General features: G+C 42.4%; 1 protein-coding gene and 1 long non-coding RNA gene across 9 annotated transcripts in view; one reads left to right on the forward strand and one right to left on the reverse strand.

The window, feature by feature from the left end:
• The window catches only part of AGAP1 (ArfGAP with GTPase domain, ankyrin repeat and PH domain 1), a 363,380-nt gene that overhangs the window by 285,220 nt on the left and 51,491 nt on the right, over positions 1–26,669 (forward strand). For all 7 annotated transcript variants that reach the window (XM_075829607.1, XM_075829608.1, XM_075829609.1 and 4 more), the window contains 2 exons: positions 12,957–13,124; positions 24,000–24,161. In XM_075829607.1, coding sequence (XP_075685722.1) covers positions 12,957–13,124; positions 24,000–24,161 — 330 coding nt within the window. The remainder of the gene's footprint in view (positions 1–12,956; positions 13,125–23,999; positions 24,162–26,669) is intronic.
• Positions 1–26,669, reverse strand: part of LOC142655449 (uncharacterized) — a 136,041-nt gene that overhangs the window by 14,224 nt on the left and 95,148 nt on the right. The gene's annotated exons all lie outside the window — the stretch shown is intronic.

Below are 26,669 nucleotides of genomic sequence, written 5' to 3' on the forward strand. Positions count from 1 at the left end.
AACAGCGGCGCACAGTCTAATTACCTGCTGGCCCGCCTCCGACTCCTCGTCCTCCTCCTCCGCCTCCTCGTCCTCCTCCTCGGCCTCCTCGTCCAGCGCCTCCTCGTCCGACTCCGCCTCCGCCTCCTCCTTCTTCTCCTCCTCCAGAGCGTAGCTGCGTAAGGAGAGGGGGAGGAGTCCAGTTCTTGCGCGACGGCAGGAGTTCTTCGATCCCCGCAATTTTCTGGAGCCTGGAGGTGAAGGACGACATCTGGACCGAAGACATCGCCTGACGAGGACTGGAGTGGGAGCAGCTCTTCTGACACAGTGAGTAAAGTGTCTGAAAGTGCTGTTTATGTATGGCCCTGTTCACACAGAGTATTTTTGCAGGCCAAAAAAATCTGCCTCAAAATTCCTTAAAGAATTTTGAGGCAGATTTTGACCTGCCCACACTATCTTGCCGCGTTTTTTGCTGCGTTTTTTGCCCTCGGCGATTGAGGACAGCAGACAAAAAACGCCGCGAAAAATGCATTTTCTGCCTCCCATTGATTTCGATGGGAGGTCAGAGGCGGAACCGCGGCAAGAAAGGACGTGCTGCTTTTTCTTTTTTCCGCGACTGGCTCCCATTGATTTCAGATTAAATCAATGGGAGGCGGTTTTGGAAGTTTTTTGGTGCTGATTCTGACGCAGCGTCCGAGTCAATATCAAGGCCCAAAAACTCTGTGAACTGGGCCTTATTGTTAGGGCTTATTCAGACGAACGTGTAATACGTCCGTGCAACGTGTGTGATTTTCACGCGCCTCGCACAGACCTATGTTACTCTATGGGGCCGTGCAGACTGTCAGTGATTTTCACGCAGCGTGTGTCCGTGTGTCCGCTGCGTAAAACTCACGACATGTCCAATATTTGTGCATTGTTCGCGCATCACGCACCCACTGAAGTCAATGGGTGCGTGAAAGTCACGCCCAGCACTTCCCAGCAGTATAAACTATGAATGAAAACAGAAAAGCACCACGTGCTACAAACATCCAAACAGAGAGTCATAATGATGGCGGCTGCGCGAAAATCACGCAGCCACGCATCATACGCTGCTGACACACGGAGCTGTTATGGACCTTTTGCATGCGCAAAACGCCACGTTTTTTGCGCACGCAAAAATCACACGCTTGTGTAAATCCGGCCTTAGGGTAGGAACACACTAGGCATGAACACTGCGGATTTTATGCAACACATTTTATTGTGGAAAATCCGCAGCGTATTACAGTCACAGCAGAGTGGATGAGATTTGAACAAATCTCATCCACACGCTGCAAAAAAAATTGACCTGCAGTGTGGCTTTTTAGGCCGCAGCATGTCAATTTATGCTGCAGAATCGCCACTCGTCTGGTGCGGAAATGTTGCGGTTCTGCCGCAAAAATCACAAAAGAGAAAAAAAAAAGGCACTTTTTTAAATTGATAAAAAAGTTTATACTTACCCCGGCCGTAGTCCTGGTGACGCGATCTTCTATTCTTAGCGCAGCTCCTGGAGCTGCTGCCGGTCTCTAAATAGGCAGTTGGTCCAGTAGAATTTGGAATTATTTTTTTTTGTGAACCAGCTTAAAAAAATACAAAACTTTTGTGTTAGGGCCTGTTCACATCACCGTTCGCTTCCGCTCCGGGGTTCCATCTGAGGTTTCTGTCGGGTGAACACCGCAACGGAAAGTGAAAGTGATAGCACAGCTTCCGTTTCAGTCACCATTGATCTCAATGGTGACGGAAACATCGCTAATGGTTTCCGTTCGTCACCATTCCGGCTGGTTTTCGGACGGAATCAATAGTGCAGTCGACTGCGCTAATTGTGACGGAAGCTGTGCTGTCACTTTCACTTTCCGTTGCGGGGTTCACCCGACGGAAACCTCAGATGGAACCCCGGAGCGGAAGCGAACAGTGATGTGAACAGGCCCTAACACAAAAGTTTTGTATTTTTTTAAGCTGGTTCACAAAAAAAAATAATTCCAAATTCTACTGGACCAACTGCCTATTTAGAGACCGGCAGCAGCTCCAGGAGCGACATCATAAGGGACACACTAGGCGGATATGCTGAGTAAAACTACACAGCTTATCCACCCCGGTAGCCGCAGGGAATTCTGCAAGCAAAACCGCACCAAGTAGTGGTGCAGGTTTCGTGAGGCATGTCCGCTGCGGGAATCCTGCAGGGAAAAAAAAGTTTAGACTTCCCCCGGCCGTAGTCCTGGTGACGCATCTCTCTCTTCTGAACGTAGCCCCGCCTCCTGGGATGACGCTGTAGACCATGTGACCGCTGCAGCAGTCACATGGGATGAAACGTCATGACAGAAGGCTGAGCTGCGCTAAGACTAGAGGATCGCGTCACCAGGACTACGGCCGGGGCAAGTCTAAACTTTTTTATAAATTTAAAAAAGTGCCTTTTTATTTTTTCTCATGTGTGATTTTTGCGGCAGAACCGCAGCATTTCCACAACAGAGGAGCGGCGATTCCACAGAATACATTGACATGCTGCGGCTTAAAAAGCCAAAAGCCACACTGCAGGTCAATTTTTTTTGCAGAGTGTGGATGAGATTTGTTCATATCTCATCCACTCTGCTGCGACTGTGATACGCTGCGGATTTTCCACAATAAAATGTGTTGCATAAAATCCGCAGTGTTCATGCCTAGTGTGTTCCTACCCTAAGGCCGGATTCACACGAGCGCGTGCTATTTGCGCGCGCAAAAACATGGCGTTTTGCGCATGCAAAAGGTCCATAACAGCTCCGTGTGTCAGCAGCGTATGATGCGCGGCTGCGTGATTTTCGCGCCATCATTATGACACTCTGTTTGTATGTTTGTAGCACGTGGTGCTTTTCTGTTTTCATTCATAGTTTATACTGCTGCGGAAGTGCTGGGCGTGATTTTCACCCACCCATTGACTTCAATGGGTGCGTGATGCGCGAACAATGCACAAATATAGGACATGTCGTGAGTTTTACGCAGCGGACACACGGACACACGCTGCGTGAAAATCACTGACAGTCTGCATGGCCCCATAGAGTAACATAGGTCCGTGTGAAAATCACGCGCGTTGCACGGACGTATTACACGTTCGTCTGAATAAGCCCTAACAATAAGGCCCAGTTCACAGAGTTTTTGGGCCTTGATATTGACTCGGACACTGCGTCAGAATCAGCACCAAAAAACTTCCAAAACCGCCTCCCATTGATTTAATCTGAAATCAATGGGAGCCAGTCGCGGAAAAAAGAAAAAGCAGCACGTCCTTTCTTGCCGCGGTTCTGCCTCTGACCTCCCATCGAAATCAATGGGAGGCAGAAAATGCATTTTTCCCTGCGTTTTTTTGTCTGCTGTCATCAATCGCCGCGGGCAAAAAACGCGGCAAGATAGTGTGGGCAGGTCAATATCTGCCTCAAAATTCGGTGCGCGGTTCCAGGCGGTCGCGGGTGCCCATGCGCAGGAGTTTGCGGGTGCGCGCGATCGGTCGCACGGGCGGCGGTGTTTGACGGCCCCATGACGACCCCCATGCTACCCAGGGCCGCCATCAGGGGGGGTATTATGGGTGCTGATGTGAGAGGCCCGGCCAAACCTAATTGAAAGGGGGGCCCGCAGCTCACAACATTCTTTTGGTGAAAAAAACGGGCCCCATTGCAGGGGCCTGGTTTTTTTCTACCAAAGGCAAGTCGCGGCAGTTTGCCGGGCCCCCCTTTCAATTAGGTTTGGCCGGGCCTCTCACATCAGTACCCCTAATACCCCCCCTGATGGCCGCCCTGGGTACCATGATATAGTGCTGGACGGAGTACCGTTAACAGGCGGTGCCACGGTAGGGGGGCCCAAAAAATTTAGCTGTAGGGGGCCCTGAAATTCCTGATGGCGGCCCTGAATCCCAGTCTATTTAAAATGTGTCCACCGTGAAATATTATGTATAGTTTGTAACACTCATTGCCCAGTTCTTAATGGGAAGGGACATGTATGAGCTGTAAGGAGTCAGTGATATACAGGGACCCTTGATGGACTAAATCCCTCCCGTGAGGCGTCAATTTCATAGAGCTTTGGTGGAATAACATTGTGTTCCGGTTAAGATAGCCCAAAACAAGCGCAGCTCGGCGGAAACTGACCTTGTATAAGTTCTGTAGGCAACAAGAGGCGTAACTATAATGGTTGCAGTTGCACTTGGTGCCTGGGGAGTCCAAACGCCGCCTCTGCCATGTAAGAGGCCAGTAGTATTTTAAATAGCCCATCCTGGTTAGAAGGGCTCTGGTACGGATTTTACATCTGGCACAGGACCTTTTAGGTTATTTCACAGTTATACACTCATCTGTCAGATACATGTTGGGCAATAGCTTGCGAGTGACCTGTGAATTAACAGTGAACTGCCTAGAAATAGATGCCGTATATTCTCACTGTTTGCTAGGAAATTCAATTGCACATTTTTTTGTATTTTTGGTTAAAACATGTAAAATTCATTGCCTGCTTCCCACACAGAGGCAGGACTTATCCCCCCTCCTCTGTTCCTCCACTCTCCACTAGCCCCAGGTCTCTCTCATAATGTTAAATCCATCAAGAGACAAGGGGCTGATTTTTACCCAAAACCACTAATGTGTTTTCAGCGTTGAACTGCTGATGACATCTTAAAAGTCCTCATCGTGCGGCGCCCTCCACACTCCAACAATCAGAACATCTCCTAAACCCATAAAATCCAAACTAATAGCAATGAATATTCAGTGACCTAGAATACTAATTATTGTCATGAATATTAATGCCATCGGACTTGCTTTGGTCCCCCTCTTCCTCCTCCTCCTCCCTGTTGTCTGTCTTTCTTTTCTGCTGTGCACTTTTTTCTTCTATTTTCACAACTCTTTAACGTTGGTGTCCGGTAAAGTTATATAATCTCACACATGTAATTCTACAGTAAAGCAATACATTTTCTATGTCCTGCTACAACATTTGGCCACCTCCTTATATAAGCACCCAATTTGAGTTTCTTTGTTTTACCTCTCCCACCCTCTGTCATCACTTCTCTTCCTCTCTCTCATCCCCTCTGTCACACTTTCCACTCAGCTGTGCACTGAAGATGTTTCATAATGAGTGTTTAAGAGGGGGCTCTGTCTTCTGCGACTATGGTGGGGGCAATAAGCAGATCTTGATTAACGAGCCAGTGGGGGGGAAGGGGTAACAGCACTGCTGTTATATGCACCCCCCAACCCCATCATTGAGAGGAGCTCCTTCCTAGGCATTCTCCAGCTCTCAGATTAATAGCTTCGCAGGACGCATTTAGGATACATTGCAAAGGTTTCTATCTAATGGGTTCAGCCATTTCCTCTTTGAGTGACAGGCGTGGGGAGTAATCGGCTGTGCAGAATGGCAGCACATTGCTAGTACTTAAGTGTACATTATCCCTGTTGTGTGTCCTGCAGAGGCTGTTTATCAGGATGCCTCTCGCAGCCGACAGGCGCCAACTGACGCTGCTCTTGCTGTGTCAGGACCAAGGAAATGTGAGAATAATAATAAAAATTGAGTCAAGAAACGGGGGGGACGGGACCTATGGAGAGGGAAATAAGCATGTGTGTCTCAGAGACATAAAGTGGTATAACTTGGGCTTCATATACTGGGATAATTGGACTTCAGCGTCAGATGCGGGAAGGTTTTATTGTTTGTTTGCAGCCTTCTTGTCCCTGTCCTTTCTGCGGCTCCTGTGTTGTTGTTTTTTCCTTTTCCACCCGAAACTCCCGAGATCCCTCCACATTCCTGATTTTCGCCTAGCTTCAACTTTGTCTCCCCCTAGCTTTTCTTACAGTATCTTTCTTTGCGGCCTCTGTCCATTTTCTCACATAATAGAATAAGGGTATGTATACATTGTTGCCCTGTAAACTCAAGCACTTCTCGATCCAGTATATTAATTTTTTAGGACAATATAACAGATTTAAATAAACAGTATGTCCATTAAACAAAATAATTAATAGTAAGAGTTCAGATGGACCGTTTTTCGTCCACAGTGTGCTTAGTCGCAAATCCGCTTCAAAATCCGCTTGTTTTGTAGTATAACTCTTCTCGGAATCTGCACCGAACTTCTGCATCAATTATGACATGTGAAAATACTTTAACAGTTCTATGGATTTCATATACTTCTGCCGAAAATACATGGCAGTATTTTCCATATCTACACAGTCAATTAACCTTTATGATTTAGCAGATTGCCAATTCTATGTCCCAATTAGACCATTGCGTTTAAAGGAGTATTCCCATCTCGGACGTTTATGGCATATCCACCTCTGGGATGCACAACGTTCTCTAGAAGGAGGTCCCCTACCTTCTGTTGCTGGGCTCCGGCCACTGCAATACGAGGTGACTGGGTTTCTGGAAACAGCCAAGTGTGTTTTGCTACACTGTTTCCAGAACTCCCATTCACATGGGTATGGGTGTTCCGGAAACAGCGTAGCAAAATGCGATTTGGTTGTTTTTAGAAAACCTGGCCACCTTGTCAGTCAGTGGCCAGAGCCAATCAGCAGAAGGTAGGATGGGGGTCAGGGTGCCCCATTCCAGAGATAGGTGCTGGTCACAAAGGTGGGACCCACACCTATCGGTCATGCATAGAAGATACAGATCACGTATTCTCTGCATGGCTCCGAAATGTTTTCCGAACACCTCTGCACAGGGAATCCCAGTAATGTCATTAGTGATGTCACAGGGTTCCCTAGCATCAATGTCCGAGATGGGAATACCCCTTTAGTGATCAATTAGAGTTCCTTAGCATGTCCAGTATGTTTTAATAATGGTTCAAATAATAGAATTGATCTTATCTACACATTTTATTTCTATAAATGTATCCAGGACTAATTTTATGTCATATGAAATGCATGAAACTATTATATATATTGCCAATTTAAAGGGTTTGTGCATCTTTGAGCATCATTTTACAGATTACATAAATATGTCTTATTTTGTACCGATCCGGAGTTCTAGCCGGTGTTATTTTAAAGCTGAATTCTGCTGGTTCATTGGAAATCGTTGGCAAGCTTGTCATATTATATATATATATATATATATATATATATATATATATATATATATCTCACATCACAGTTTATTACTTAAAATGCAGTGGGTCACTTACACATCTCAGAATGCAAATCACTAGGTTTTGTGTAAACATTAAACAAGCAAGATATACTGTAAGATTTGAGTTCTAGAGCCCGCAGAATTGTGAATGCAGCTCTGGACTATAATACTTGCTGTAACTCAGTATCCGTACAATATACACTACCGTTCAAAAGTTTGGGGTCACCCAGACAATTTTGTGTTTTCCATGAAAACTCACACTTATATTTATCAAATTAGTTGCAAAATGACTAGAAATTATAGTTAAGAAATTGACAAGGTTAGAAATAATGATTTTTATTTGAAATAATAATTTTCTCCTTCAAACTTTGCTTTCGTCAAAGAATGCTCCATTTGCATCAATTACAGCATTGCAGACCTTTCGCATTCTAGCTGTTAATTTGCTGAGGTAATCGGGAGAAATTTCACCCCATGCTTCCAGAAGGCCCTCCCACAAGTTGGATTGGCTGGATGGGCACTTCTTGCGTACCATACGGTCAAGCTGCTCCCACAACAGCTCTATGGGGTTGAGATCTGGTGACTGCGCTGGCCACTCCATTACAGATAGAATACCAGCTGCCTGCCTCTTCCCTAAATAGTTCTTGCATAATTTGGAGGTGTGCTTTGGGTCATTGTCCTATTGTAGGATGAAATTGGCTCCAATCAAGCGCTGTCCACAGGGTATGGCATGGCGTTGCAAAATGGAGTGATAGCCTTCCTTATTCAAAATCCCTTTTACCTTGTACAAATCTCCCACTTTACCAGCACCAAAGCAACCCCAGACCATCACATTACCTCCACCTATGCTTGACCGATGGCGTCAGGCACTCTTCCAGCATCTTTTCAGTTGTTCTGCGTCTCACAAATGTTCTTCTGTGTGATCCAAATACCTCAAACTCCGATTCGTCTGTCCATAACACTTTTTTCCAATCGTCCTCCATCCAATGTCTGTGTGCTTTTGCCCGTATTAATCTTTTCCTTTTATTAGCCAGTCTCCGATATGGCTTTTTCTTTGCCACTCTGCCCTGAAGGCCAGCATCCCGGAGTTGCCTCTTCACTGTAGACGTTGACACTGGCGTTTTGCGGGTACTATTTAATGAAGCTACCAGTTGAGGACCTGTGAGGCGTCTATATCTCAAACTAGAGACTCTAATGTACTTGTCTTGTTGCTCAGTTGTGCAGCGGGGCCTCCCACTTCTCTTTCTACTCTGGTTAGAGTCTGTGTGTGCTGTACTGTGAAAGGAGTAGTACACACCGTTGTAGGAAATCTTCAGTTTCTTGGCAATATCTCGCATGGAATAGCCTTCATTTCTAAGAACAAGAATAGACTGTCGAGTTTCACATGAAAGCTCTCTTTTTCTAGCCATTTTGAGAGTTTAATTGAACCCACAAATGTAATGCTCCAGATTCTCAACTAGCTCAAAGGAAGGTCAGTTTTATAGCTCCTTTAAACAGCAAAACTGTTTACAGCGGTGCTAACATAATTGCACAAGGGTTTTCAAGTGTTTTCTAATCATTCATTAGCCTTCTAACACAGTTAGCAAACACAATGTACCATTAGAACACTGGAGTGAGGGTTGCTGGAAATGGGCCTCTATACACCTATGTAGATATTGCATTAAAAAACAGACGTTTGCAGCTAGAATAGTCATTTAGCACATTAACAATGTATAGAGTGTATTTTTGTTAATTTAATGTTATCTTCATTAAAAAAATCTGTGCTTTTCTTTCATAAATAAGGAAATTTCTAAGTGATCCTAAACTTTTGAAAGGTAGTGTAAGTACAAAGTTCCTAAACTTTTTAAAACACTCTGTTCCCGAATTCTGAATATCTTCTCCATTCAGGCGATTGCTTGGGAACCCCGTGACATCACTAATGAGTTTATTGGGATTCCCTGTGCAGAGGTGATCGGACGACATTTTGGAGGCATGCAGAGAAGACGTGATCTGCGTCTACTCTGCATGTCTTTCTATACAGATCTGATCTGGTAACCGTGATCTAATGGGCTGCTACCATTAGATAACGGTAGTCAGTGATCTGCATATGGGGACAGCAGGGAACAAATAGATCCTATGTTCCCTGCTAACTTGTTCTCCCATAGTTAATAATAAGTAAATATAGTAACATTTAAAAAAATAAATTAAAAAAAACAATGGCAAAAAAGACCCACACATCCCTCAAGCACCAATATTAGACCGCATAGGCATTATTACGTTCCTGTCATGCAGTATGTACTTTACCCCATAGATACCCCAGCCACCAATATTTGCCTGTTTTACCCTAAAATTTCTATCTCTTCCCCCTGTGGCCACTAGAAGGCCGTACAGGAGGAGAGATGAGAGTAACAGACTGATCTTTCTTCTTGCTTTCACTAGCAGCCCCCACCCTCTTACACACAAATCCAGGAAGTAAAACTTTTTATCCTGCTCCTCGACTTAAAACAAGTGCTGCGCCCCGAATATTGCACCTATGCCTGGTATAATTTGAAAGCTAAGATTCAAGGTTATAACGTGATACCAAGATCTAAGCTCTAGCACGTTTAAAGGGGTTGGGCCAGAATCCAGTTTTTTGGGAAAACCTATTTTCTGCTAGATGTATCAAAAGATAACCCCCCATGCCCTCCTAACCTTACTGTAGGCTTTTCTTCTGTGTTTTCTCCGTCTCCACCGTTGTTCTCTCGGTGCTTGTTCCTCAAACTGGGCGGTCCTGCAGCTGTACTACATTTCCTATCACTCATTGCGACTGTTCTCCCTGTTCCTCCCACTCCCCTACTGTGCGCGCATGGCCAAAATCAAAGCACAGGGAGGGCTAGAACGCAGCTATGTATTTATTTAGCGGGATATAACTGCCTTGCTCGCCCTGTGCTGGCAGGCAGAGCAAACCACGCATGCCCAGAGAGTGCACAGGGAGAGTGAGAACGACACTATGCAGATATAACTGCGTAAAAGATAAAACTCTCTTCTCCACTCAGTCCGGGAGAAGAGAGAACTATTGGAGGACGTCTTCAATGGGCACCAGGGGTAAATATACGTAATTTAGGAGGTGTTGTTGCAAAGTAAGTATATTTAATAACATTATTAATTTCTGAATACTAATTAAATGAGCATTCATTTAAATTCTTGGAATATCCCTTTAAAACATTGACGTATTACATGTCACTGACAGTGAAAGGGTTAAACAACATGAAAAAATTACTTTTTTTTAAAAATTATAAGACCGCCAAAAATAAAAAAAAATGTTGAGGTAGGCTAGGAAATGTAAAAATAAAGAAAATCACTTTTAGCATGCAGCATTTCAAAAGGTGAAATTTTGCTCTGGACGTCAAGTCCGAAAATACCCCCACTTATGAAAGGGTTAATAAACTGGACACGGGTATGTTCTACTTTCTATATATCTATATACAGTGGTATTTTCTACATTCTATATGGACACAGGGGTGTGGTCTACATTCTATTTGACTATTTCAGCACAAAATGTGCTTCAGAATCAAATATTAAAATAAATGTCCATCTTCTAACTGCCGTTTTTAGGTTCAAAATTCTGTGCTGTTCAAATTCTTAGTATAAGAAAAAAAAAATTGTACTCCAACCATAAAGATATATTGAGCTTCAAATCCTCTTCACAGACATAGATGGAGCTTAATGCATACTATGTTCTTATTGAGTGCAAACTATAATCCGAAAACTATATATTACAAAACAAATCCGCACAGAATTTTTAAAACTTTACTGCCAAAAATGGCAATGGTGTTTAAGGAGTGGACATCCACTTTAACCGATTGCCGACATATGATGGGTATACTGTAACCACATCATGACAAGCATACTCATCGTGCTTATTGCGCGGGTATTGCTACAACACAGCCACAACCCCACTCTAGAGGAGTTGAATAGTCTATTCCTTTACAACTGTCTGTGTACTATTAGTGTTATTAGTAGTATACTGTCATATAGATATAGGAAACCATATATGCCAGTACATTATAGATTTAAAAAATCAAAATGAAAATTCTCCCATTTTGATCAAGTTAAATAAATAATTTAAAAAAAGAAATCAATAAAAACACAATTTTTTTTAGAATAACAGTTTAAAACGTTCTAAGACATTAAATAATATACACGTTTTTAAGATCTTCACAACTGTAAAAACTTGTATAATTAGTTTATAGCATCATTTATGATGATTAGTATAGGTTGTAAAAAAAGAAAGCTATAGCGGTAATCATTTTTTATTCTGCACTTTCTCCAAAATAAAAATCATTGTAACACTAAACCTAGAAATTAATGAAAAAAGTAAACCAGAGGTATATTTTCCCCCAGTCTACAGGATCTGTTCCTGAAACCAGCAGTCTTGTAGAATTCCTGCAGAGAACGCCTCCGTCTCCTGCTGATATTTTCCATTTTTGTCTGGTGAATGGTTGAGGGGTGGGGCTTGGCTAGGAGGTGGGGCTTAACAATTCTTGTGTTTTAATGCAAAGGGGGAGGCCCTAGCTGCAGCCAGTTGTCTAACAAATACATAAAGGAGATGGAAAATGGATAATCCCCTGGGACACATATAGAAGATTTCTTTCTTATATTTTTCTCAATATCATTTGCAATAGGATCATGGGAAAATAACAGATTGGGAAGGGGTATTCCCATCTTGAACATTTATGGCATATCCACAATCATTTAAAATCCCATATACGTTATTTTATTGACAAAAAAAAAATTCATGTGAGAAGGTTTACATATCCTTTAAAGTTTTTGTCGGACTTAAAAAAATAAAACAAATAAACACATTTTCAAATACTTTATTGGTGCATTCTGAGTTAATAGGAAGGAGAACATTGTTTGGGACCTCCATCAATTAACCAAAGCAGAGAGCGTATTGCACTTTGGATGATTCACCATTTAGCATTATACAGGCAGCCCCTCGATTTTCAATGGGCACCATATAATGCTTTATTGCCACTGTGATGCCACTGCAGGGGAGTTGAGCACTTGCTGCCAGGTTCCTATAGAGATTACAGCAGATCATTGGGACCCCCTGTTATCAGCTTATTTTCTGGGGACCTTTGTAGCAAAAAGGATTGTAAAAAGCAAACCTATTATTCTACATAGCCCTTCTTTTTTTTACTGTACTTGCTGCCTGTATTGGTTTCTTCTATAAAGTCCATTGGATTATATGGAAAATGGGCAATAAAGTCCAGGTTCTTAGAACAACATTAATAGTACCCCCTACCCATGGCTATATGCTATGCTTCTGGTGTCTGCAGGGGGCATAGCCATAGGGGTGCTGAGGTAGCAGTTGCACCTGTTGCCTGAGGAGGTCCAAAGGCCCCTCTGCCACATAAGAAAACACCAGTATTATAAATGGCACATGCTAGATGGATGGCCCTGATACAGATTTTGTACTGCCTCTGACTGCCTTAGACGGATTTCCCCCCCCCCCCCCACCACCACCAATGGAAGATGGGCAGGTACATGTGGCATGGGACAAGCGTTTTCAGACATAAGCCATATCCTTGAAAATTCTGATCACACCTTTTAAACTCATGCTGCTTATACCCTCATGGCAATACTCATACTAGTGCCCTTGGTACAAACCTGATGGTAAAGGTCATGATTTTAGCATTATGGAGCAGCACAAGGGTTACTATTTGTATGGACATCTTATCAGTGGCACGTTTCCCTGACTACACGGGGCTGTATGTTGGCAGATATAAAGTTGTTACGTCATGAATACCCTGGGCCAATCCCACATAACACACAATACAGATTTAATACAAGTGCAATTATACTAAAGGTTTTTTTGGGCTATGTGAAAATTGTGCCTCCTTGTATTATCATTGCATGACAGCTCATATCATAATTTTGTTTGGTTTTCATTACAGGAAATGTTACAAGCAGCACATCAGTTACCCAAATGACCAGTGCTCAGAGTGGCATTAGCCTTGGCTCTTTCAGCCGCCTAGATGGTATGCATCAACGGTCTTATTCTGTGTCCAGTGCTGATCAATGGAGTGAAGGGGCTGTCCTCGCAAACTCTGCCATCAGTAGCGGTAAGTGCATTAGAAACCAGTAACAAAATATTGAAGGGGTTATCTGGGATGTGAACTTTTTTTTTTTACGGTCTGGAAATGAAATAAACCTAAAAGCCAATACTTACCTGACCTCGGCCCCCCGGCAATCTAGCGCAGTCATCCGGTGGCACTCCAGGTTGGGGTTTACATGCACTTAGCTGCCAATCAGGGGGATCAGCGGGGCTCACTGGTGACTAATTGTATTTCTGGTATAATCCCAGAAATACAACCCATTACTGCTGAGCCCTCTGACTGGGTGCAGTAGTCACATGCTACCTGCATGTAAACAACCACCGGGAGTGCCGCCGGAGTGATAACGATGGATTGCCAGGGGCAAGGATAGGTAAGTGTTTTGGTTGGTTTATTTCATTTCCAGCAGCTAATAAAAAAAAAATTACATCCAGATAACCCCTTTAAAGAGAAAATCCAGCAGACACATCAAATCCCACAATTACCTATTTTAACTATAACAGTGTTTTTCTGTTTTGACAATGCCAGCTTTAACTTGCTTTTAGCAAATAATAATCCAGTTTATGGCCGCTATCTTGATTGTAAAAATCTGTCTGCAGACCCTAGCTTTCGTAATCACATGTGGCCAGATCACATCTATCACAAGCTATAGTTATATAGATCGTCCCAAATTACAAGCATAATGCTGGACAGTCAGAGGAGAAGTGCACAGGAGAGGCGGCAGACTGTGCTTGATACAGCAGCATTCATGTCGCAGGCAGTGTGCATATTCCAACCCACTGCAGGAAACTGCTAAAATGACTGGTTGGCTATAGCCTACAAAAGATAATAGTTACATAATGACTACACGTGGGAGTTCACATGGGAAATTCTTTCACTGGGTTTCTCTTGAAGAAACCGCAACATGAATAAAATGCCTGTTACAGGACCTGCAGGTTCTGCGTTCTGCCTCTCCCAGGCAGATTCACCCAATAGAGAGAGACTAAACCTAATTCTCGAAATATTGTTGTAAACTAAACCAACCAAAAGGTTGTATGAGGAAGGGAAAAGTGTCTAATATGTCAAGCAAAATACGCCAAATTTATCATACAGTTTGCGCCACTATGATAAATTTGGCACATCTTCTGACTGCCTGGTCTAAGTTTACGCTGTCTTAATCTTAATAGCATTAATAAATCTGCCCCATTGTGCCTGAAATTCGTCATAAGTAGAGGGCTTGGCTTGTGTAAGGCTATGTTCACACGGAGTATTTTGGGGGAGGAATATCTGCCTCAAAGTTCCAAACGGAATTTTGAGGCAGATATTCCTCCCCCAAAATACTCCGTGTGAACAGCAATTATCGCGCCGTTTTTCGCCCGCGGCCATTGAGCGCCGCGGGCATAAAACAGCGAGATATACGCTTTCGCCTGCCTCCCATTGAAGTCAATGGGAGGTCGGAGGCGGAAGCGCCCGAAGATAGGGCATGTCGCTTCTTTTTCCCGCGAGGCAGTTTTACTGCTCGCGGGAAAAAGACGCCGACGCCTCCCATTGAAATCAATGGGAGGCGTTCTCGGGCCGTTTCTGCCGAGTTTTGCGACGCGGTTTCCGCGTCAAAAAACTCGGCAAAAGACCCCGTGTGAACATAGCCTAAGAATGTATTCATCTTCAATTTCATTTCAGTTTTTTCCATGAAGCCCACTCATTGTAATTGTAGTATATGCTCTGATCTCCAGCACTCTATGTATTCGCTAAATAGTGGGAAGTGGTTTTACAGGGTAACCCTACCTAAATGGAGTAGTTGGACTGGACTTGACTTAAATGGTCGTCACAGCAAGACACCTTACCACCTGCACATTCAGATGGACCAGAAAACTAAAAGGAGATTGTCCTAATCAGGAAAAGTTCAAACTATAGTCCCTGCTAGACAGACACCAGCAAGTTTATTTAATGTGATATCCTGTTAGGTAGTTGTATTTAACTGATGTAGTCGCATCTTTCACATTTACGCCCTGTTCACACTGAGTTTTTTGCAGACAGATTATGACCTGCCTTCACGCTGTTGGCTGCACTTTTCAGCCGCGGCCATTGAGTGCCGCGGGCCAAAAACGCAGCGAAAAACGCTTTCTCTGACTCCCATTGATGACAATGGGAGTTCAGAGATGGAAACGCTCGAAGAAAGGGTATGTCGCTTCTTTTTCCCCGGAGCGTTTTTTTTTCTGCTCACGGGAAAAAAGCTCCTCCACCTCCCCTTGAAACCAATGGGAGGCGATTTCAGCCGTTTTTTGCCCAGGTTTCCATGGCAAAAAAACTGTGTGAACAGGGCCTTAAGGTGTATTTATGTCGCAGTCATAATAGTTTTTGCCGCGAATCTTGCAAAATCAGAACACTACATAGCAGGTTTGCCACATTTTGCATAACTTGCAGCGTTTTAGAATACACCCTGGAAATATACTATAATGTGTCTGTGGACAAGTGACCTGTACCTACCACAGCGCTCATAAAGATTTCTGCTCAACCCTTTCATAATGTGGCATCTTACTGACCTGGGGTAAATAGATCATGTTTAGGTAAAATCCTACATTATCGATGACATTGGTTTTGTTAACAAAAACTACACGCACACACACGCACGCACGCACGCACGCACGCACACACACACACACACACACACACACACGCACACACTCACTCTTGAGGCACACTGTAGGCACTTGTCCCGAAAGAAAAGTTTCCCTGCAGCATTTACTCTTCCATTTGTCCTTGTTTCCTGCATCCTCCACCAGTTGTATAATACATCCTCGAGTCACAACTTCTTGGAAATACTGCTCCGTGCCCACAGGTGTCCATCTTTACAAGTGTCATTTTATGTAAACTAAATCTATTCTCTGTATGTAGCATTTATCGTTGATATGCAAGACAGATTGTCAAATGTATGAAATAAGATCATATCATTATGTAGTGTGTGTATATATAATTCACGCTGTTTCTGCACTTTTCTCTTTAAACCATCAAGCAATGAGGTTATTAATATAAGGCACCGACTTTTAGCTGTAATTTGCACAAATTCTCTGGTTCCGTAGCAAAGATTTTCTCAGGAATTCAGGTGATGCAGACAGCAGAGGTAGGAACGTGGCTGTAACCCCATTGAAGTGACAGTCGGGGACAAGGCTTTAAGCTTCTTCCAAGAGAAAGGCACTAGAAAGGGAAAGATTCCTCCAAGTGACAATCTTGTGACGGGGAACGGAACAGAGGGAAAGAGAGAAGAGAGACGTCTTCAGAGGGGCAAGAAATAATAACAAGGATTCGTGCAGCCAAAAAAAGACAGCCGTGTGTTGAGGGAGGGGGGAGGGTTTGAAGATGTCTCCTGTGAGAGACGCTATTTGTGAGCATTGTCACAGAGGAACAATACAGTCTGCAGAGAGCCCAGAAAATGGCTGTGTCTGTTTTTATTCATCTAGATCAGGAACCTTAAAAGCAAAGAGTAACCTTATTCTCTCCTGTTAATTCCACTGCAGTGCGCTTGGGGAGAAATTGGGGGGCTCTCTTTCAGGGGAAGGGTGTAGCGCAGAATATGGCTGCTAACATTGTATACTACCTTGTATATTTCTGTACTAAATTATATGACATTTGGTTGCTTTTAACCCCTCGAAATATGCTTTAGTCCCAGCTTTGTAACATTTGGGGAGAACTTTCATTTTCCTGAAGGTCTCAGTTAAGGGCTTACTTTTGAGTTAGTGAATCAATTACTTTTTATCGCTCTTAACAAAAGTACATTGGTGGCGCATGGCCCTATTAGGACATATGAGCGTCATAGAAAGGGGTCCCCCAATGAGGCAAGGCAGAGAGTGGCTAACAAATAGTAGCTCTGGCGTACTTGGGCAGTCCATTTATTACATGGACAAACGTTCATCTGAATAGCCACCATGTAATACTACATTTCCTCTGCAGGGGTCACTTCATGGGAAATGATCAGATGATGATGTGATGAAACAACCCTTTTTACAATGGCTTTTATACTTCTGCCATATGTGTGATTGTATTGTTTTTGTTTTGACACTTAAAAAAAAATAAAACAATTTTTGGGGCCTTATTCACACAAACTCATTTTTCATCCGTTTAACAGTGGACCGCACAATGTATATTCACACATACGTTTCTTTCGATGGAGCATGTGTTTGTGGCGAGAAAACCATAGCACGTACTATTCTGGCCTGTTTTTGTGGACCAGACTCGCCTATTGTAGTCTATGGGTGTGTGAAATAAGACGGACACCACATGGACGATATCCGCGTGCTGTCCTTCTTTTTCACATGCCAGTTGCTAAAGAAATTTAGAGGAAAAAAAAGTGGAACCAGGAAGTGCTTGCAGAGGCGAAAAACGGACAAGAAAATAACGAAAGCCACGCAGATGCAACACGGACATTCAAATGGATAAAAGATGGTCCATTTTTTGCAGACACAAATCAGACACGCGCATGTTAATACTTGTCTCTCATTGTGTTTGACATCTGCATAAAAAACTATTCTGAAATATTCTAGTACGCAAGTGTCAGAAATGTGAATCAGCAAGTGACCATTATATATGGTGTTATGTGCAACATTGTCCTCGTAGCTTGATATGCGTATGTTGTATAGATGAGACAAATATTTAGCGTACTTTCAGACAGAAGGCATCGTCATATATGACATCCATTATGTATTAATGATGATCAATTGAATGGAGTAAATATTGTATTGTCATTATTATTAATAATAATAATAATAATAATGATTGAGACAGTGGGAGGAAGAAAGAAGGTTTATATAATTGTATACGCTTTTTTTTTAAATGTAGTGACCATCAAATATGACAATTGACTCTCTTAAGGTGAGTTTACACGGGCAGATTTCTGCCTATAACGAGCGCCGATCGATATAACAAGTCGATCAGCGCTTGTTAATAGGCCCTTTTACACAGGCCGATGCTATATTTTATGGGAAAGAACTAGCGTTAATACCATTGTTCAGTTTGCATCCTTGTCTGCGGCACGTCCCTTGTTTACACAGGGAAATGTGCTGCCGACAACGATGATTTTATAGCCTGTATAAATGATGTGATCAGCCGACAAACGAGCATATTACATGGGGAAATAATCCGCCGAACAAGCGTTCTTAGAAAGGGTTAAGTTGTCCCTGATCAAACCAGCTCTATTTTTCATTATTGTGAGGTTTTTCGTTTTTTGATAGTAGCAAATATTACCTATGCAAATTCTTTATCCTCCTCTCTCTGCTAATATAATACATTTTTATCGGTCAGAACCAATTATTTAGGAACATAAATGTAGCAATAGTCGTTTGATTGTTTTTTCTGATCAAATTGACAATTATTATCACATGTATAATTTTATCTTTCTATTTTCTATTATACGTTAGCTATAAGAAGCAGGTCACCAAACTAGCCATGGTCTTACAAAGCATAATAGCACTTGTGGTCCCACCCTGACTGGAAATGCATAGGTATCCCCGGCTTTTACTGAGATGGCAACATTAACCCCTCTGATACAGACTTCTAGTGTTTTATGTATTAGCTCAGAGTTAACTGCAGCAGCGTAAAAAACTCATCAGGAACATGACAAAAAGGGAAATGAGGAATAATCAGGTACTTGGCAATGCGAGAAAAATGATAAATGCACCTGATATTCCCTTGTAATAAAACTTTTTTTCTAAAGTGCCCCCCCACCTTCTCCAGGCAGTGAATTCAGCGTCTCAGCCCCCCCACTTTCTGGCAGATCAACGATTGTCGTTCCATACTTTTAACTTTATTTCCTTTTTTTTTTTTTGTCATTTACATCAAACGAGTAAGATCCTTTTAATTTAAACTTTCTCTCTTCCCTTTCATTAAAAGGCTCTGAATTTAAAAGCTCTGTGTTAATGTGCGTGTGATATCAGCAGGGACAGGGAGACAAGTTTTTTTTTTCTTGTTTCTTCTTGTTCTTCTCTATCTTTGGGATTTAAATGTCCTCCTTTGCTAGTGAATATGCTGCTTATTGTTCCTGCTTTTTGTCCAAGACAAAATAACACACATCGGGTCTTCATTTTATTTTCTGATTTCAATGCTCTCTTCCCCCCTCTTCGCATTCAATTAACGGCATGCATGGGGGGCAGAGTAAAAGGATCTTATTTTTTAAGCAGTCTGTGTTTCCCTGTGGCTCCCGCCTTTGAAAGCCGTTCTGAACGTTTCCTAATTAGATAAATTACTTTATCTGAAGGACCACAAAACAGGAGGTGCTGGTAAAGGAAAGAATGTCAGAATGAGGTCTGGGGGGGGGGGCATCAGGGGGAGGTGGCAGGAGTTGGAGGGTCTGATGTCAGCTTCTTTCTGCTTTTTGCCGTCTGTGTGGTATCTGCTACCTGACTTGTAAAATTAGCTGTCTTGTATGATTTGTCAGTAGAGCAGTGAAGCTCTCAACCAACTCCAGGCATTGAAATGATTCCTAGGTGCAATAACTCATTCACCACCAGAGCACCTGCAACATGTGGCTGTCAAGGATCCCTTGTGCATTGTGGATCAGAGGCCAAAAAAGATGACTTCTAATGTGATCGCACAATACCTACTCTGTCCCCTGATGACCTGTGCTGGAACCAGTCTACCTTCTCACAGGGCTGTGCAGGTGGTGAGGACACTCTTGGACAAGACATACACTTCCTACTATCACTTAATACTATTTCAAAGGAAACACAAGTGCATGGCACATTTTTTGGTTGACATCCAAGGCCAAAATGTTCAAGATGCCTCTAGATGTCAATTTGATTTATAAAGAACATCAACATTTGATTTGGTAAATGGGTTTCTTTGAGGTCCCTAACAATAAGCAGTTATTCCGTTTTTATAAGAGCGCTAGATAAAAAAAAAAATTTAATAGCCTTGAAAACCCCTTTACTATTTGGACCATTCTCATGTTTTTCTACATTTTGTTCCTTATGATGGTTTGAAACTTCCTTTTCATACTAAAGTTGCTTGGGTTTGGTTTTATATTCTGCATTTCTTGGTGTTTGGGTTCGAAATAATTTGTCAGATCTGCTAGCATTTTTACAGCACTTTAGTGACCTTAAGTGTAATCAAACATTCACTTTTATTCTTATGTGTTGAGTATGGGAATGACCTTTGAATCTGTTAGAGAATATAAATAATTATAGTTATGTCATCATAGATTATAGTTCTGTGGGGTGTAATGTTCCATACTTGTAACCCACCGGTCCAAAAAGAAAACCTGCGATGCCCACACATTGTATTCATACTCAAACTGCACTATTTAAACCCAAATCCTGAATCAATGGGGTACTAGATAGCCCTTCTAAACACAGTTATGTATGTAAGCTGTCATTTTACTCCACCCAAAATATTTATTGCCATTTGTCTACCAGGCAAAGTATCCCTGCTGGTAAAATGGAGGAATATGATTCATGACCCATACAGACACTGTACTCTCAGCCTTAATACTGAGGGTCCTATTCCTATTTTTTCCAGTATGTTTCCTTAAAGAGGCTGTCACTAGTTTATTAATTCCCTACTCCTAACTAATCTAATTGGCGCTTTGCTGCTGATAACTACAGTGTGATTTATTTTTTATTTTTTTTAAATGTTTATTATTTGCAAAGTCTGAGCTTTTTTTAAAATATGCTTATTTGGCTAGAATAGCCAAATAGGAGGTGACTTTATCCTTTCACTCTGTGGTGTAATGTTTTCTGTATGTTGCTGTCCAATCTTCATACAGCTTCTCCCCCTTCCCTGCCCAGCAACACAGTGTGATCTTCTAGTATACAGCGTTTTCAACTGGTGATATCTCCAGTTGTTTCACAGCTAGAACTGCGATCATATGAAAGATTAGAATCTCATCTTTCATATGACACTAGAACCGCTATTCTACGTGGTCCACAGCCTGAGATATGGTTGTTTGAATTGATCCCCCTTCCCTCCAGCCTCAGTCTCTCACACTGTGTGAAGCAGCTTCATGCTGATAGGGCAGTGTCAGAGGCTGTGAGGTAGCGCCACCTCCGGAGAATCTCTGCTGTTGACGCCCATTTGTCTAATAAAGGCTCATTTGCATATTTAGAAAAAAGCTCATAACTTTTAAAATAATAAACGTTTTGGGACACAATTGTCACTAGTATCAGTGTGACGGCCCCTATTAGATTAGCTGGGAGATAGGGCATCAGTAAACTAGTGACAGAGCCTCTTTAAAGTGCATCCTTCTCCTCTCAGTCCCAATTCATTTTGGTGGGTTAGTTAGGTTAAAATTCCAATGTATCATTCAGTTCGTATGGATATATGTAGTTGTTGCATGGGCAGTTGTATGTATAATCATGAATGCACATCATGTAAACTTAAAGGTAGTAATTCTATAATCTGGTCTTTTGCTTTTCTAGGCATTTCACAATGGGATTATTTTGCCAGACTTGGGTAAAATACAGCATATGGTGTAAAGGGTTGCCAGTACAATACGTGGTATCTTGTCAGCTGAGATAAGTTGCTACATCTTCCATTTGAGTTAAAGGAACATATAATAAGTTATGTGTGTCCTTGAGCGCAGGCCAGTGACGGCAGTGATCACTTGGAGGGTTCATTTCCCTGCACTAAATTTATGGGATTGTTATTTTATACTTGCTCATCACAAACACCGAACTGCATGAAGCAGCTGCCCGCTGGAGAGGGGTATATTTTGGGAGAGGGTGGAACATGTACTTACAGTGGCAATAAAATAGGATGGAGGGTGTGAGATGATATCCATAAAAACTGATGCGGCACAGTCTGGCTGGACCACGTCTCTCCATTCTATCCCCTCCCTCTCTGCATCTTTTATATATCTGTCAGCTTTTTCTTATTTCTTTCTATTCGCTTCTCATTGTTTTATGAGCAAGCTGTTCCATTCTTCTATGTCTGTTGTGTTTTAGACACATTCAGTATCACCTTTTTCTTTCCCTGAAGAATCAGGCTATTTCCTAGATCTGTTTTATCTATTTTGTAAGATCTTTTAAGAATAAAACAGCAATATGCAAGTTAGTTGTATTGCTCTACGTACCAGTAGCGCAATACAAGCAGATAAGGAGATTATAACAAAGGCATCTTATTTCTTTCAATTTTTAGTTTGTGTATTTCATATCAGAACATTTTAACACCTGAAGCTGGCTATACACATTGAGATGTCTCTTCAACACCTGCAGATAGTGAGATATTTACCAGTCCTCCGATTTCTCTGCTTTGAAAGAAATTTTTTAAATGTCAGAAACTCTCATGGTCTCCAGAAGCCCCCTAATAGCTACACAAACACAGCCCTATACTTTCCTGATTTGTCTTTTCACGTCACGAAATTGCACAATTTATGGCCATCTTATAGGAGTCTCATGAAGACAAGCAATAAAAACCGGCCTGGCAATCAGCTGTTTGCCACGGGTCTGGCTTCAGAAACCCCTCGTGATCAGCTTTTTTCAGAAGGGAAATCTTACATTACATTTACGGCCATTCAAATCAATAGCCGTCCATGTAATACATGAATGGGAGCGGTCCACCATTGCGAGAGATGCTTCTTCTCTGCAAGATATACTCTCTACTCTGGCTCATAGAGGGCCCCCCCTTTTATAAAAATCCTTATGAGAATGCCCTTTTAACAGTTTAAGAGCATTTCCATCCAAAACCTAAAAATGGGCATATATGCTAAATGTGTCCATAGGGCTCCCTTAGCCTGATGGAGGCCAAAAGAGTGCTATTTTGTCTTCTATCGGTCAGGTATACATCTTATACCTTTTTGTAAAGTATGGAATAGCGTAGTAGATTACGCTTATCCAGCTTGCCGGATCCCGCAAAAAAACTCCCAGATAACGTGCGGTATGTATTTTTTCAACATGGGGGCATATGGGTAACAGATGCCACTGTATGGCATCCATCACAGGCCTCCATGAAATGTATGTGTCGGAAAACTCCAGTGACGTAACTGTCAATATATGGGCAGTTATTTCCCGACACAGCAGAGAAATCACTGTTTGCACTGCGACCCTATCTCACGCAAGCAGAAGACCCCGGCTGCTATTTTTGCCCTGGGAAGCGATGTCACTGGAGCTTCCATTGGGTAGCCCCAGTGTCGTAACTGGCCATTGCAAAGTTTCCTGACCTCACTGTCCATATATGAACAGTGACATCAGGACTTACCTCAGGGTCGAAATCCCAGGCAAAAGTGATTCTGATGTCAGGAGCTCCAAGGCCAGAGTCCCCGGGAAGTGCGATTCCTGATGCTTTTTCTGCCAACATATGGACAGTGACGTCAAGAGCTTCCACAGGGACGGAGTTCCCGGGCAGAGCGCTAACTGATTCTTTGCCCGGGGGCTACAGCCCTATGGAAGCTCCTGACATCACTGTCCATATGTGGGCAGTGATGTCAGGAGCTTTACCTAGGCCCGAGCCCCCTCTTGCAATGTATCCTACTGTATGCCGTACAGTGGGATACGTTGCAGCCTTTCACCGGAGGTATACGTTGGGAACCTACCAACGTATTCTACCAACGAAAGGCCATAACTCGATGACGATTTTTACCATAGGTTCCTATAAAGCTAATATAAAAGTGACAACCAGTATGGCTGCACTTTCTGTTGTCTCTTTTCAAAATGAAAATAACTCTCCATAAAACAAACTCAATTTACGAAACATTTGCTACTGCTTTAAAGTTTTGTTTTTGTTTTCTACTAAACGGCATTCATCCCATATTTTTACTGGAAGCATTTCTATGGTTATATAACACAGTATACCATAAGTGTCTAGCTTTGTATGCCATTGTAGTTGTGCTGTTGTCAGTGTATCGTTCAGATGCTGGTAGGCCATGTTTTCTAGCTGATGATACCAGCTTTTGAGCATTCTCTGTATGTGTTTAAATTACAGACACTGGCCTGGGTGACTCTGTGTGTTCCAGTCCCAGCATTTCTAGTACCACAAGCCCCAAACTGGATCCACCTCCTTCCCCACACGCAAATCGAAAGAAACACCGCCGGAAGAAGAGTACTAGTAATTTCAAGGCTGATGGGCTCTCCAGCACGGCTGAAGGTGAGATGACTACTCCTTTGCTCGGCTTCATTTCTGTGAAGTGTGTTGACTTCTCTCATTTACTATTCTAACAATATAGTGTAGCATAAATATAGGAATGATACCGTTGGCTGCGTATTCTACCTCCAGTAATATTGACAACCTCACTACTCTGTATAGTTCTTGGTTGCAAAACGTTTTCTATTTCGTTATACTTCATTCCTCTACTTTATCCTGTGTAAGGCTGGTCTTCAGCTGGTTATACACAGTACATAAATGTTTGCAGGATCAGCCAACTTTTTAATAATGATGGGGCAGCCCAAAATGGCCAAACCTTTGTTCCCCCAGCAGATAAGTTATGCTAGAGTTGTCTGACATCACCTTATACCCTCTCCCTATTTAAATAATCATGTATATTTAAGTGGTCTATCGTGGACGTAGCAGAGTTACTTTTAACCAAACAAATATTCGGCCAATAGCTATGTCATGTATGGCTGACTTTATATGTCACTCGAATATACGTACACACCTTCCTGTCAATACATACAATTCTCATAAAAGATCAACTCCTTAAATGGATTTTCCAGAGTTTGGAGATTTTTACAAAAAAAACAAACATTCTAATATACTTATCGGCAGAATTCTACTGTCCTCTGCCACTGGTATCCCTCCCTCCTCTCCAGAAGTCTCTGTATTTCCTTAAAAGCTAGTCACAGCAATGTTCCCATCTCCACCCAGTAGTTACTGCAGTGCTGCAACAAATATTTACAGCATGTCCCCCATCTTCCCCAGCAGAGACTTACTCCAGTAGTCAGAGCAGGTTCCCACTTTCCTCCGTAATCGCAGCAGGATCTTATCCCTTTCTTGCAGCACTCCCCCCTCTTTCTCCAGTAATTATCACAGTGCCAATCTTTCCCCAGTAGTCAATCCTGGACCACCGCTCTCCCCCAGTAGTCAGTCCAATCTCCCTCCCGTTTCTCTAATACTTATAATTCAGCTTCTCCCTTTTCCTCCGAGAAGTCAGTGCACGCCTTCCTGACTCGCATGTGTTCTCTGCCCATCAGGAGTGGTCTGTGACCACTTCAGATGTACAGATGAAGTCTGCTGCTGTCACAGTCCGCATCCTGCTCCATGTATTCAGCAGTGGGTGGAAGCTCCCAGCCATCAAGTGCATGTATGACCGGGTACCTGGGGGAGATGGTTTTGTCCAGCCCTGTCATAAATCAAATCTGGTTTGACCTCAGACTTCCCTGCATGTGAAGGACTTGTGTGAACTTGCTAAATTTACAAGAAAACTGACAGAAATTATATATCAGTTTGTTATTTCAATAAAAGCCTTCAATGATCCTGTTATATCTCTGGATCCTGCTGGTAAATATTTCGACTTCGTTGGTGGGTGACCTAGTGCAAAGTTTACATGCTTGAGGTAAATGGGGTCGTCCGGAGAAAAAAATCTAAAAGTTTTAACATGGTATCAGATATATCATAACCGTCTAATTGGTATGGGTCTAGGAATTGGAAACCCTAACACTCGAATACTGTAGGTCCAGTGTTTATCACCAGTGGCCACATTAAATGGAAATTACAGAAACTCCATACGCCTATTAATTTCAATGAGCGTGGTCACTTCTTCATCGCTACTTGGTACAACGGTCACTTATTCTTTGGATTGGTGGTTGTACTATTTGCTCACTTCGTCCAAACTCCATTTAGTCAAAATTAAAACCTAACATGCCAGCTGCCTTATAACTACTTTTTAGATTGGCACATAGTTTCTATCCAAAATGGTTCTGTAAATCTTGCTTGGCACACTTTTTATTTGGGACAGAGCCATCTGCAGAGGATCCAGTGCTTCATTGATCACAGTTACTTATTAAACTTAAAGCCCCATAATTAACCCTTTGAAATGTGATCCTGTTGGTTATGTTTGTGGTCGTAGGATGTGCAGGGTCCCATGTCCTGAGCTTTCTGCACCTGGTCATCCTGTGTGGTCACCTGTATAAGAGCATCCACGATTCTTCTTAATTACTGAGTAAGAAGATAACTGAAATACAAGTGTGACACTCATTGATTTCTCTATCTGTTCTGAGGTGCCACGGTGAACTGCAGCCTGGCAGAGTATGTAATTACGTTACAAGGAATACAGAGCCTGTAATTCAACAATGTCCATTTCATTTTTAAAGGGCCAAAACGGTTTTTGTGGCATAAATGAAATTAATGAACTAATAACCGCAGCATCTGTGTGAAAGCTGCAATATCCTTAAAATACGCACTTTTTCAAACCCTTTAAACACAGTTGTCCTGCTCTTGTGTGTCTATATCATACACAAAAGGGTTTTACATCTATTGTATACTAACCAGCATGTCTATCTGTATTATACATGGAGCGGAGTGTCTATCTATTATCCACAGAACATTGTGTGTCTTTGTGTGTGTGTTTTGTTTTTTTTAAAGATCAACCAGGGTGTTTTTGTATTATACTTGGAATGCTCTGTGTTTCAGTGTTACACAAAGAACAGAGTGAGTATT

The sequence above is a fragment of the Rhinoderma darwinii genome, chromosome 6 (genome assembly GCF_050947455.1).
Source record: "Rhinoderma darwinii isolate aRhiDar2 chromosome 6, aRhiDar2.hap1, whole genome shotgun sequence".
NCBI classification, from domain to species: domain Eukaryota; kingdom Metazoa; phylum Chordata; class Amphibia; order Anura; family Rhinodermatidae; genus Rhinoderma; species Rhinoderma darwinii.